This window comes from Limanda limanda, chromosome 19, assembly GCF_963576545.1.
Source record: "Limanda limanda chromosome 19, fLimLim1.1, whole genome shotgun sequence".
In the NCBI taxonomy this organism is placed as follows: Eukaryota; Metazoa; Chordata; class Actinopteri; order Pleuronectiformes; family Pleuronectidae; genus Limanda; species Limanda limanda.
In genome coordinates, this window is record NC_083654.1 from 3,299,224 (window position 1) to 3,314,238 (window position 15,015).

Below are 15,015 nucleotides of genomic sequence, written 5' to 3' on the forward strand. Positions count from 1 at the left end.
CCGAGTCACAGCCTTGTTATGTTGCCTCTATAGAACCTGCAGACTGGGTGCAGGGTGGTTTGGACGTGTACTGGTGTTGGATCCCCCCTCCTCGCCACATGGAGGCGCCGCAGACCCGCAGTCCCGCGTCCCACTCGCTCGCTTGTGAGCGCATAACCAAAAGAGAAAAGAAGTATCGGAGCCGTTAGAGGAGCGAGGGGCTCCGGTTTGAATCGCTGCAGCTCAGATGCTCCCTGTGCGGGCGGTGGAGGGAGCCGCAGCCTGAATGGAGCGCAGCGCACAACTTCTCTCCAGTGTTCACCCTCACCTCACCGCCGCTGCTGCTGCTGCTGCTGGAGTTCCCTCTAGGATTTTCTCCCTGTGACAAAAACCAGCTGGACTTTAACTCTTCTTTCCGCCAACATGTGTCCAGCTGCATTGCTACTGATGCTGGCCGTCGGGATCTACGCAGACAGCATGGAAGGACCAACAGGTAATACAAGGGAATCAGACATGTTTTTAGACGTGGGTTTGCAATGAGCTCCGCGCACCTGTAAAGCTCCCGGTGCAAAGTTTCTCATGTAAAGTTGTTCGACCCGCTTTGTCTTGTCTTATGTGTTGGAGTCGTGGTCGCATCTCCTCATATCCCTGGTTCCCCAACTTCAAAAGTTGCGTCAGGCTTCACTCAGCGGTGCCAACTTTGTGCCATTTTACGCGCATGGAAACGTGATCCTCGCATCCCGGGCACAGAACCGTGTCTGTTGTGTTTGGAGAGATCTTCTCTGCAGAGTTATCAGACAGGACCTCTCTCCATTCTCTCTCTATCTCTCTCTTAACTGTCATGTCCTCACTGTCCACACAGTGTGTATCACACCCGGGTGATGATGCCATCCCTCTTTGGATATTCTTTCTTTTTTTCAAATTTAATTTGTTATTGCTGAGGCACAGGAAACGAGCTGCACACGGGGCTGCGTGTTAATAGACGTGATGAAGCATTTTGCATAATAGTGTTTGTGGAGCAGGGGGGTAATTTGGCTCGGTGTGCAAGCAGAGACCTCTGGGAGAACAACTTTCGGGGTGAACAAATCAGGAGGCGTGTGTGTGTTTTCCAATGCAGCGGAGATGAATTAGTAATGTAAGTGTAGTGCCCAACATAACGGCACAGGAGGCTGATGCAAACATTTTGTGTGTGTGTGTGTGTGTGTGTGTGTGTGTGTGTGTGTGTGTGTGTGTGTGTGTGTGTGTGCGTGTGTGCGTGTGTGTGTTTGTGTGTGTGTGTGTTTGTGTGCGTGTGCGTGTGTTGCAGGCGAAGTTTGACAGACAGAAGTAGTTCTCAGGGGAGGAGAACTGAGACTTTCACTTGTGATACCTGAAATCCACAGAGTCTATCCGAGTTCAAATCCTCGTCTCTTTGCCTGTTCAACATTTGAACGGCTGAAACAGTTTCTGAAGATTTCTCTAAAAGGCTAAAAGTCTTTTGAGGTATTTTTTTTGGGAGGGGAAATACAGTTGCTAGAAAGAGATGTCCCAGGGGTCACACCCTGTCAAGTTGGTCTCAAGTGAAAGGGCCAGCTGGTTTATTCCAGGAACGCTCTGCGGCGGAGCATGTGTGCGTTGGAGCTCTGATATTTATACTGGTTCCCGGGTGTCGGTTACACAGCCTCCAGAAGCAGTTGCTTGAACAGATGCGAGGAGAACCACTCCCTGCTCTCCAGGATCAAACTGGTCCTGAAGGCAAGATTTAATGCCACAAGCCAACTGTCTAATGAGCTCACACACAACAACACAGGAGGACGTCTCATCACCATTTGGCTTTAATTCGGGTCATTTATTGGATAGGAATTCTGTTGTCAATAATAGACGCAGAAGGAACAGATGAAGCTGCTCCTAATGTTGTTTCTGGCGTCGAAGTGAAATGTGTGGTAGTATCAAATCGTCAGTTGTCATGTTTTATTTGTAAATATTTGTGATTTGAGACTATTTCATCTCCACACATTTCTGCTGTTCTTTGACAGTTTCACATTTGTATCTTCATCAAGGGATTGTTGTCGTTATCAGGGAGTTTTCAGATTTCACAGTTGGTCAGAAAAAAAATGAAAAAACATGTCTTGTTTCGTCCCACCAACTGTTCAGAAGACATTCACTTTACTGTCATAGAAGAATAAGCTAATAAAATGTTTTTCCCACATGAGAAGCTGAAGCCAAATCATTTTTAACGTTGCTTCTTAAAAAAGGACTCGTACTTAAAATACACATGCACAGTCATTTCTTGCATTTAGACTAATTAACTAATTGTGCTGCCATTATTTGAACACAGGAAAACATTACACATTTCAAACTGTAATGACTTGTAATGACAGTTTCAAAATGTGCAGTCTCTAAGGGACCATTTGAAGCAGTTTACCCTGTAATCCAGCAGAGGGAGCTCCGTAAAATTATTTGTCAACGTGATCTTTTCCATGTCCTGTTGACCAATCAGTAAACTAAGCTAATTAATAATAAAGGAGGAGAACAAAATTGACCAAAGCACGGCCACTTACCCATTCAGAACAGTGTTTTATAAGTATTTCAGTTTCTTCACTGTAGATGGTAACTAAGATAATGCTGTCGGCTGAACGACTCGGCAGCAGCTTCCCTCTCCAGTGATAACGAACCCGGGGAGGCCTCTGCTGGCTGTCTACCAAACACCCAGCTGAGCGCTGCAGTGTCAGGTGGACCAAATTGTCTGATGGATTTCCATGCAGGGGAAACGCTGAACGATGAACAACGTTGGAATTAGTTTAAACAAATCATGTGCCAATTCACTTTCATTTGAGGAAAAGAATCGTTTGAATTGCCCCAATCACTGCTCTTGCTTTGGTATTTATAGAAATACACAGGACTGAGGGTAACATATATGAACACCAAAGTTTGAACTGTAACATTTTGAATTTAAAGACATTCACTGCTTTAGAAATGGAGAAGTTCATGTAAATAGTATAATATAGTATCATAATGATGAATAAACACATTACAACACATACATTCCAAGGTTAAAATCAGTAAAAACAACACAACATATTCAATACAAGAATAGTTAAAAAGTAAAATGGTAAGTATAGCGCTTTACAGGTTTTATGCCATTCACTAATTCACACACATGTTCATACGGTGCATCTATTTGCAGCACTTGTTGTGTGAGAACGACACAGCCGTTGGGTGATTTGAGGTTCAGTATCTCTCCGCTGACCCTCTGGTTAAAATGTGCAAATATGATGTTGCTTTTCATAAAACAAAGCTCTGGTCAGCCACAGTTGGAAGGCATCATGGTGAACAGTTGTTTTGATGTGGATTGGAAATACAACCATGCTGCACCCTGACAAGCGGTCATCCCTTGTTGGGCTTTGATATAAAACAATAGGTGCGTTTGTTTTGATGTGCATCACATCCCCTGTTGAGTGTTGTACCACTGCGTGCTTCAGACACATTTTGCCTGGCAGTTGAAAAGTATGCAGGTTTTTCGTACACCGCTCTCGCTCTAGGTAAAAACAGATCAAAGCGTGTGCCTTGCAGGTTTTTTGACATCGTGCGACAGGATCTAAGGGCGTTGAAGTGTAAACAGTTGCCTTTTGCTGCATTTTGGGTGCTGTCAACAAGTGGTGTCAAGCAGTTTTAATTTTGAAATAAACATGAGGAAATGCAGTGGCGCCCTCGCTGTGTACGTCTGCTGTATTCGAGCAACTGCTCCGGGAGCAAAGGGAAGGGCATGTGTGTGGCTGCACGAGCAGGTCTCTGTTCCTCAGCTCCATGGTTTCACCTGCAGAATGTGTGATTGCCGAGGTGAAACCTGGCATGTTGTTTAAGTGCACCCGTCCCCTGTTAGCGAGGGCTCCGAGGCTAATTCAATCTTGAAATGAAACCATGTGAGCAAACCCCAACGCCCGACACGCAGCTCCAGACAATCGTTGTTGTCGCACCGACACAAAAAGGTGGGCTTTCATGGGCTACTGAGAGGAAGTTAGAGAGGGTCCTCGGTGTGTAGCGGTGTGGATTTGGCTCAGTGTTAATCCAACAAAAAATAGCCCCACACACATACACACACACACACACACACACACACACACACACACACACACACACACACACACACACACACACACACACATACACACACATACACACACACACATACAAACACACACACACACACACACACAGAGCTCTCCTAGGGCAAATGGAGGCTGCAAATGGGGAAAATGGAGCGTATGCTCACACAAAATGTAATGATGAAATGTGGTTGTTCTGGAGGAAATAACACAAGATTCTTTAATAGAACAACGCGGATTGCATAATGGCTACACGCTGTTCAAGAAAATGTCTACACTCTGTAATTGTAGTTCTTGACAATGAGATGGCAAAGGAACGAGGTTATTGCGACATCCATTTTATAAAAGAAGAAAAATCTCAAAAATGTATCACGAGTTCAGATCGTTTATCAGACACTTACAAGCCCTCAGAGCCGTGCGACTGACTCGGGAGCAACGGACCAAAGAATTCCGCTTTAATTGTCTGTTTGGCTGAAGAAAAATGGATGCAATTAAGCTTGAAATAGATAAAAATTACCTATTTGAAATGATGAAGTACAGCCCATACTTATCTTTGCACCTTCTGTGATACAGATTGCATTTAACAATCCCCTCTACACAAGCCTGTTTTTCTTCAGTTTAAATAGACTATTAAATGACCAAGCATCAAATGTGTGGACACATTCAATCAGTAAAAGCAGCATGACCGACAGAGCCAATGAGAGCAAACCAGGCCGGCTGAGGTGAAAGTCAATAAAGCCTTTCCTTTTATATATTCTACCACTTTGATGGCTTTTGAAAGTTTGTAATTGCCTCCGGTGGCAGTTGACAGTCATTCTGTCTGTCTCCGAGAGTGTTACTGACAGTGTGGCTAAAGCCGGGCTCAGGCTAAAAGAAAGTTTTAACTGATTTTGCAGTCGTGTTGCATCACGCACATCAGGAGAAACTTCACAGATGTTCTCCTCTCGAAGCGTAAACGTGCACACACTTCAGGATTAGAAAATAATGGTGCATCACGCACAACAGGATGTTATTTCTAAGACTATTGTGCCAGAGTGAGCAATCGGGGAGCAATGCACCACATCATGATGTAAACATAATGGAAAACACTGGTGCAGCAACTTGCTTTAAGATTAGTTAACTTTGTAGTTGGACAGATCAAAAGGTGAAGGAAAACGAGCCTGGGTAGGAAAATGTGTGGGTTGTTCTTCAGCGAGAACTGGAGGTGAGATTTTAAAAGTCAGCTTGAACGCCTGTTAACAGTAGTAAGCAGCTAACATTTTTACCTTTGTTTAGGAAAAAAAGTTACTTCTGAAAATACCGATATTATCATAAACGTTGATTTGGGCTCCTTTGTGCCAAAAGCTTTCAATATCATTAGTGTGGTCCTGGTGAGTCTTTAAGGTTTAAGTGTGGATCTGTAAACCCTCACCTTACCAGATAAATCTCAGCTGAACGTCTGTACCGACCAAGCTCCAGGCCAAGGACTCTTGGATTGTCTTGTGCAGTGAACTAGGGACAAATTGGCCTGAATTTCCTGAAGACAAGTTGAAAGCAGTTTAAAGTTCAACAGAATTTAAGTTTGACTTGGAACAGCAAAGTAGAAGACTTCATTGGTTTTTGGTGGTTCGCAGGCCAATGGCTAGTCGGAAAAGACTTAGCAAACATGAGTGTCTTTATATATATTTGTATATAATGCTCTGAGATCACTTTATCGTGATGCGAGAAGCCATCTCAGACTTTTTGGACTCCTCAGCAACTGCAGCGCGATTACTTCTATTTATCTAAAAATGATATCCTCTTTTTATTGAGGGAGAGACGTTGGCGGCTGTTGTGCCACTGAAGTCAATTTTCTCCATCAGACTGGAGCTGGTGAAAAGCAATGTCGCCTCCAACAGATTTTAATGTGTCTGTCTAGGCTGAATTCCAGCTCCTTCTGCTCCATCTGTCTTTACATCTAGTCTACTTAAGTAATCATCAGTTGTCAACAGGTCTGGCCAGGAAGGCATTAAGTCTTACAATGACTTTGTATTTTATTGAGTAACAACTAGTGTTAAAGATGGGATTGGAGATAGTGTAAGGGATGATAATTGTTTTTTTTGTTTTACAATTTCATTAACAGTAATGCAACATTATTTTGACTTTATTAGGATCCTCAGGCATCATGTTTGCTGTTTCACCAATAGAATGAAATAAAAAGCAGCTGTGATATCATTGTCTTTGTTTAGAAAAACTACAGCAACGTATTCAAACTGATTAAAATGAATGTGTATCTGTATACAAATGCATATCACCGCAAGCTAAGCTACAGTAACATACGCTATATATATGACGTGATTACAACGCTAGGACTGGGTAAATAGTGAACATGAAAAAGTTGGAACAATCTTTTTTGGTTGATGCAACATTAGTTTTTACCAAAAGATCAAAACTGTACCTTCTGTATTTGTTGAGTTGAAAGTTTGTGTCTTAAATGGATTTGGATTTATATAGCGCTTTTCTAGTCTGATGATGACCACTCAAAGCGCTTTACAGTACAGTTACACACTCACCCATTCACACACACATTCACACAGTGCATCTACTTGCAGCACTTTGTTATTCTATGGGGGGCTATTGAGGGTTCAGCATCTTGCCCAAGGACACTTCGGCATGCAGATGGTTCAGACTGGGGATCAAACCGCCGACCTTCAGGTTGGAGGACGACCACTCTACCCCTCAGCCACAGCCGCCCTCTTAAGCGACTGTATAGGTCGGAATCAATTAAGTTTGCTCCCAGTTGGAGAGCGTGTGATAGGTGCTGCTTGGTTTAGACGTTAAGCTAATTTGATGGTCACATGTAAGCTAGCTGCCTGGTCTACCACAATGTTTCATCTTTTCTGTCTATGGAGTTTTAAGAGTAGCAGAAATATAAACATCTTCATCATGTGATCTGTTTCTGAGTGACACAAAATCTGTCAGATAAGTTACGAAAGGGAATTCAAATCCCATTTTTTACATTATTATCATATAGCTCTGATATGTGCAAGTTACCGAGAAGCTAATGGTCAAGTGTATGACGGGCAGAGTTAACTAGTCACCCTCTTTCACATTGATGGGGCATATTTCTGTAACCGCTGCAGAGTACAAGATCAGTCTTCAAAAAAAACTTTTACTTTTGACAGGAAGAGGCAGAGTGAGGCGGAAGAAGAAAACATTAGCAATGCGGAAGATAAATCAAAAGTTTAACAGCAATGCGGAATTCAAGGGAAAATGTATTTTACCACATCTCAAAGCAGAGAGTCGGTTGAAAGTGGTGTTTTTAAATAAAGATGACACAAGCAAATAAACAAAGATGGAAAATATCCTCATACATGAACGTGTCAGTTAAGCACAATGTACATTTGTGCTTTTAATTTGATAACTTTAGCAATATAATATAATAATTAATTACCATTCTTTGATCACTCATGTTAGTATTGTTGTCCTATTTCAGTTACTGTGTCCGTGTGTGCGTGTCTGTGTGTGTGTTTGTGTGTGTCGTCCTTTAATCCCGTCCAGCTGTTGTTGCATAAACCGTCTGCAGACGTCTCTGGAGCTGATCTGGGCTTTGCAATTAAAATGAAGCAACATACCCAACTCCTTTTCTTTTTGAGCTATTGACAAAGTAATGTCAGATGCCCAACACTGATTTGTTTCCTCTGATTATCGTGATTATTGAATCCAGCTCATTGTTCAGCAGGGCCTGAAGCCACACGACGGTCATTGATGGCGGTAGCTGTCAGACCGCCCTCCTCCAAAGGTTATCTCCTCATGCACCATGCTTGTGACAGTTATCTACCAGGGCTGCTGCCGCGTGCACGTGCCTGTCACCACTATGCGGTTTAAATGGAGCTGACAGCACTGTGGCGTCTTGGCCCGGACCCACGGGGCATCTTTGAGGAGAGCGGCAGCACCGGTACTGCCTCTCCAGGTGTTAGGAACGTGTTGTTTTTCCCCCATCGACAAAAAAATCATTACTGAACAGATGGAGGTGTGCCAGCAGGCGCCGCTCTGCCTGCCAGGCTGATCGCTAAACAAGGTTTAGGCAATAAAATGAATTTGCTCAGTTTTAGACATCCTCACGTGTTGCTGAACGCCTGGGCTGCTTTTCACTTTACATTACTTTCAAGGAAATAGCTTGGGTGTGTTGGTGCTGTTGCTTACTCTATACAGCTTTCGGTTTTACCTCAGCAAGCTATATAATGATCTGCAGGATGAAACGTTTCGTGAAATCAGTGAAATAGTCGAGGGGAATACGTTCATGTAGCGTGAATGCCCCAGCTGCTTGAGAATCATCTACTGGTGGAATTTGGATTTAGCAATTTGCTGTCTGCTGCAGGCGTGCAGGTATGCAGAGTGCTGCTAATTCTATGTTTTCTACAATCTCAAAGAACTGACCTGCTGAAAAGTATAAAGCATCCAACCATCCAAAACATCCCAACCCCAAATCAGCGAGCTAGTATGTAATTCCTTTGGAAAGGCTTCTTCTCTGCACTCCTCCACCCTCTCTCTTCTTCACTTTAAGTGCTCACCCTGCGCTAGAGATCATGTCTCAAATCGTCCACGGAGCAGTGAGGGTGTGAGGATGATGCTTTGACAGCAGAGGCGTCGTTACCCGACTGCAGTGCACTGACAACAATATCTGTGTCTGAAAACACAGCATCTCTTAATTCCGCAAAGAGCTCAAGAAAGAAAATATCATCAACTCGGCTTGAGCGCTTATCTTGTCAAATCTAAAGGACCTTGAAAACACTTGAACAGTTTTGGGTGAAAGCTGGCTGTGTTGTGCCGTGCCTTTGTAGCTTTGGCGGTGTTGGTTAAACGGCTACATCTGAGAGCACTTAGGCTATTGAGTGTACTCCAACAGGTACACACAACCTGCTGTATGTACCTTTTGTGGACACTTCACTCTCCACAAGAATACAGAGTTGGAGACAATTACCGTGTTGATCTCATTCGAAAACACCCTCATTTAAGACATGCGTCATAGTTTCAATGATTTCAAATATTATTGTCACACATTTAGACATAATGAAAATCTGGGAGATATTTTCGGGACTCAAGATAAAACTTTGTTTCAACAAATGGTAAATGTTCTGTATTTTTATAGCACTTTTCTGGTCTTGAAGACTGCTCAAAGCGTTTTACAGAACAAAGACGGAGAATAATAATCCCTACTCAATGCAAAGTGAAATATGAACCCCTGGGTCCTATTGCATTATAGGATATCATATGTAGTTTCAATATCAAGGAAATTGGTGCCACCGCTAGTGATTATCTCGATCATTTATTAATCTGCTGATTATTCTCTTGATTAATCATTGGGGTGAAGTGCCAGAGAATAGTGAAGTCCAAATTGGTTTCATGACGTCCTCCATGAGTCCTGATAACAAAATTGAGAATTTCATTTATAAGACAAAGAAAATCAGAATGTCCTCATAGTTGATACCATTTAAATATTTCTACCTGGAAAATGACTTGAAGGATTTCTGTCAATCGACAAATCTATTAATTAAGTATTCGACTGATGCTTATTGACACATCTTGCACAGTTTGTATAAATAGTAGAAATTGCATTGATTTGTACTAACTCCAAAAAGACTATTGACAGTTATTATATAGTGTTAGCCTGTAATGGAACAGAGACCAGCTCTAGAAGTTCATGTCCTTTCTCAGGGATATTGGCTATTATTATTCAGTACTCACTATTAAACTGTCAGCTTCTGAAAATTGTCTTTGAATATCTGATTAGGAATCAGTCAGTGGAAGAGTGTGTTTCATTTAGGAAAAGTTATTTTACAGCTGCTTGTCTTAAGATAAAATTTTAAAATCTTTTGTTCATCTATATAGTTTTTTGTTCTGTTTTTCATATCTCTCACTGTGAGATTGAAAAACATACAATTCTGGTATTTGCAAATAAACTAAGGTATCACATTGGCACTAAAATCCATAGTTAGTAGGAGTGCAGACAGCAGGGAAAGTGGGTACAACAGAAAAGTACTTTGGAGCCCAGGAATGCACTCAACATCACAGACTGATGATAGATAACAGCGTTTGAGGGAGGATCCTCCCTTTCAAGGGTAATTCACCCTGTGCTATTGAAATCTTTGCTCTCAGCACTCGGCAAATGTGTTTGGAATGGCAGGTGAGACTGATGATGTAGAGTCCTGCTGGTTGTAGCTATGTCTGTGTCCTCGTATTAACGATGGGTTGGACACAGAGGAGAGATATGGAGGACCATGACTGTTCTGCAGTGACGGCTGCTTGTCCATTTAGTCCGGTCCTGCTCTCCGTCAGACTCTGCTGCCGCCGCTGTTGCCTCTCAGATTTGTCACTGCCGCTGACAGCCAACCATGAATAATCTTCATGAATATTCCTCCGTCGCTTCTGCCGACGTTTTGTTTACACTGTGCTGTTGAATCAATCGTCCAAGCTGTTCCTAGGCCATGGAACCTGTGGTCAGACCTGTCACTACTGATTGCAGGTTGACGGCAGCGGAGAGGAAACCGTTGCTCGGTTATCGCTGCAGCGTGAGACGGCAGAACAGCAGAACAGCAGATTCAGCGGACGGGGGTCAGAGTCCCGCCACGGGATGATTTTGTGGCGGTGCTTTCAGCAAGTGTCACTTTCGATTGAGATGACATCTGTGGCCAAACTGCAGGAATGGCATTTCTCTCGCTTCCTTTCCTCAATGCAGCTTCTAGGGCAAAATAACTGCATCAAGCCAAAAGCTTTGCAGCTCTGCTTCCTCCTCCTCAACTCTTTATCTCCCAGAGTTCCCCTCTTGGGGCTCACATGTTTACTCCCCCGTGTCATTAATGTAGAACACCACAGTGCTGATAAAGTCAAGTTAGATTAACTGCCAAACTACAAACTCCTACTTTTATCCTTCCCCTCATTTTTGTAAGGTAAAAAAAAATGGAAAGAAAATAGTGATATGGAGCAAGACCCTGGGTGTGAAAGTCCCAGGGTAGCTGTAGATATTACGTTTTAAAAGTAGGCGTTTAAAGTTATCAAACCTGTGGGCCTGCAAGTGTCCCTGTGGCACACAAGAGATATTAAAAGTTGAAGGAAAAGCGGAAGGAAAAAAAAGTTAAATTATGAAATAATGTGACATGTCCCTCAACGGAGTGAACAAGGGCACTGCAGCAGAGCCTGTTCACCCCTGTCAAGGTTACCAGTGACCCTCCTGTGCACAGCAGGGGGGGGTTATGCAGCATGAGCAGCAGCACCTGTGTGTCTTCTGTCACTGCGGGACATCCTCAGCACCTCCATCTTCTCTTTCTCTTACTATAATGTCAATTTGAATAAATGCCAAAGAAAAATACCCAGAGAATCGGATGAGGAGTTTACCCACAGTTTGCCTTTTAGGCATGCACAACGCAGCAGGAGGTTCTCTGCACAGACAGGCTTTTAGGACACGTGAAGTAAACTGCGGACTGGTCACGTCTTGGCTGATCTGCTAAGGTCAGTGTCGATAAGGGCTGTGAAATTATTCGATTTTTGGGTCAAACAATCTCCAAACTAATATAATCTAGTTGAAAGATTGGGACATTTTCTTTAAGGAGCATTCAAAGTTCTCAGAGTTTCAAAGTGTTTTTGGAGAGAAATACTGAATAAATGCATCATGTTTTCAAACTCAAAAGTAATCGTTTGAATAATCGTGATTTCAATATTGTCCAAAATTATGATTTTTTCCATAATCGAGCAGCCCTAGTGTCGAGGGCCAAAAAAAGTCTAGCAAAAAAGATCAGTGCATGGTCATTCGTCAAGCATGAAGTTGTACCGTATAAAGAATGAAAGAAAGAACTGTATACTTTCCTAACCTCCACACACCTGCCAGAAAATGGTTATGCTTGTCAGATGATTGGTTTTGGAAGGTTACAACATAAATGGTCGGTCACGCCCCCCCTCAATGACTAATGTCAGAAGGGAGGAGGGGGGTTCAGATGCTGCCCGGGCACCTGACAGCAGCTTCCACTGATTGGGAGGAACTGTGCTGCAGGAAGAAACTGACTTTTCAAAGGTTTCGAAGCTAAATTAATCCACACTTGTAGTGTTGGCGTTTCCTGCTGGGAATCGAACCTTTAACCCTGGCAGGGTTAATGTCTTGTCCCCCCCCATCTTGGTCCTCTTGCCTCCTCCATCTGTCCTTCTCCTTCTTCTTTTTAGAAATGACTTTTCAGCAAGTCATTTCTAACTAACTCTAAATGGATTTCACATTTTTGTTATGCTAGTCTCTTTGTCCTCTCTACCTTCATTCTGTTTGGTCGGGCCACCTTGGCAGTGACACTAGGCGATAGCAGTGTTACGGAAGTTATAAGAAGCAATATCTGGGCAAGCATCTGCTGCTTTGGCCTTCCAAATGTCAACTGTATCAGTAGCGAGTACGGGGATTGTGGCCCCGTGGCCTCTGATAAACATAAAGGATTACATTCATGAGCAAGGAGCTGACGGATCGCTCCCTGCATGAGAATGAGTGAGGTGCAGCATCTTTGCAATCACATGGGGACGCATTACCGAGCCAAGGATGACTGGAATCATACAGCTCCAAAAACCCTCATTCTGTTTTATGAGGTGTAGCACTGCCTCTGCCTCTAGCATGAGTTTGTGGGTTTTATAAGCTTGCCGCTACAGGAGGCTCTGAATCATTGATTCAATAGGCAAGACGCTCAAGTGTAGGCGCATCATCACGGGCGGAGGTGGAGGAAAAGAGGCAGTGAGGGAAGTGGAAGAAGAGTGTGTGAAGCACAAGAAGGGGGTCGGGGGATTATTGATGACGATCGGTGGGGGCTGCAAGAATAACAGCATGGAAATCAGCTGGTGGTTGGCTTTCCATCTGTGTTGCAACTTTGCGCACCACCCCTTTCAACTCCCCCGACCGTCTGATCTAGCAGACCGGAGCCGGGGTGAAAGTAACTCGGGGGGGAGGGGGGCGTCCCCAGATCGGCCACCAAACATGTGTGTCCCTGTGCCCTCCTGGCCTGTACACCCCTAATCTTAGCATCAATGGAGTCTGAGCAGATGGCTGTGGCCGGGGTCACCGGGCCCACACACAATACCAACAGGCCATGAGAGGATGATGACGCCGGCCCAGACACTGGAGGGATGACGCAGACATGACCTGGGTAGACATTCAAAACAAATCTACTCTGTTTGCCCTTGCATGAGGCAACTGTTGACATATGTTGTTTGTGAGTTGGTTTAAACACAGCCTCCTGTATGTTGACCTAGAAAAGTGATGAGAGCAGCAGAAGGCTTTACCTCAGACAGCTGCACTGGTTGATCTTTTGATTATAATCTTTATTTTTTTTTACTCTTTGTTTCATGAAGAGGCTCTTTGCTGGCATTAATGTTTTAAATAACTAAGAATGTGATCTGCCACAGAAGGAGCTAGGGCTCTGTTGGAGATAGGTTACTGATGGAGTTGTTGAAGACACATGTTTTAGAATAGATTTTTCCGCTGGTAGTCAGTTTAATGTGGTGTGATTCCACATTCAGGCAAAATTATTGCCAGAATTATTGCACAAAGGTAACAACAATATTGGTTTGATTATTCTGTAAAAATAATAGTGGGTCCTCCTGCAGTGGCCACAGATTCTGTTCCAATCCTCCCCATGGCTGCCTGTCACTTTCACTGTAAAAATATTTGCTTTTAAATAGTGTTAAAATCGCAATATACAGAGATAAGCAACACCTGCAGAAAAAAAAAACGGGTCAAAAACCATAAAAGTATACAGCGGTTTTGAGGACAATACGTAACATGCATTGTAAGTTGAAGGTTGAAGCCATTTGTTTGAGTTTGAGGATCCAGGGGATTTTTCAGCTTTGTTCATTTCAGAAACTTGAGCCCGAACTCTCATAAACTCCATTCATGTCCGATGATTGAGGATCAGACTACTGTCAATCTGTCAGACTTGACACAATTCCCTCCTTACCTCAAATAACATACATAGTAAATTCAGAAGTATTTGCCACTACCGGTAAACAAACTGTGACGTGTATAATCTATGTAAAATCTTTGAATTGATTAAGTAACATCAGTTGCTGTGTCATCCACGTATCTGTGTCCTTGAGTCCCGTCTTCAGATCTATGTTATTGTAGTTACTTGGCATAAAAATGTAGGTAAAGCAAGGTGTTGTCAGCATAACTGTGAGAGAAATATTGTAGTTATGGATGATGCGGCTTTAAGCGAACATTATAAATGAAGAAAAGGTTGGGACCAAGTATCAAACCTTGGGGGGGACAGAAAAGAGCTGCTGCAAGAGGTTAATACAATTTCCTGAGTCAGCTGCCATAAGGTCATTTTTTATTTCTGGTTATGCTAATGTCCTTCTTGACATCCAGATTCTTTGCTGCTTTTATATTCGAATCCCAGGTCAGGTGCCACTAAAGGTAACATTCACTTCAGTGCACTAAAGATCAGGGAGCGGTTCCAGCCGCCCCAGTCCGGTCAGTGGACGAGAGGAATGCACATGTAGAACAATGTCTGACATGTTTGTCATTGTCACTCCTAAGGGACGGTTTGCACATAAATTGCATCTGCCTGAATCGGTGCAGCCACGCCCATGCGGTTCTGTAGCAAGTCCCAGACATCTCTAATTAATTGCACACAAAAGTAGGCTAGGTATTGTTTTCATATCTCTTCTTCACCCCCCCCCCAGCCGCCATCCTCTCCATTCTCTCCCATCCCCCTTCCACTCAGCCACTCTGTCACCCACTTTCTGCCAGACCGGAAGACCTGTTGTTAATTAAACCTGCCAATCACAGAGGGAGAGAGGGAGAGAGGGAGAGAGGGAGAGAGGGGAAGAGAACAGGAGGGAGGAGAGAACAGGAGGGAGGAGAGACTCCTTCGCTGTTCAGAAAGGGTTTCACAGCCGTGCTTGCTTTATGCTAATGGCGTCGTCAGGCACATCTTCGTTTTAGAGGCTGCAGCCGAGGACAGGAACA

The 15,015-nt window shown here is 43.5% G+C and overlaps 1 protein-coding gene across 1 annotated transcript in view; it reads left to right on the plus strand.

Annotated features, from left to right (window-relative positions):
- Positions 1 to 402: 402 nt before the first annotated feature.
- The window catches only part of ptprua (protein tyrosine phosphatase receptor type Ua), a 203,113-nt gene continuing 188,500 nt past the window's right edge, over positions 403 to 15,015 (plus strand). The window contains exon 1 of the mRNA XM_061092754.1: positions 403 to 472. Within this exon, the coding sequence (XP_060948737.1) occupies positions 403 to 472 (70 nt within the window). The remainder of the gene's footprint in view (positions 473 to 15,015) is intronic.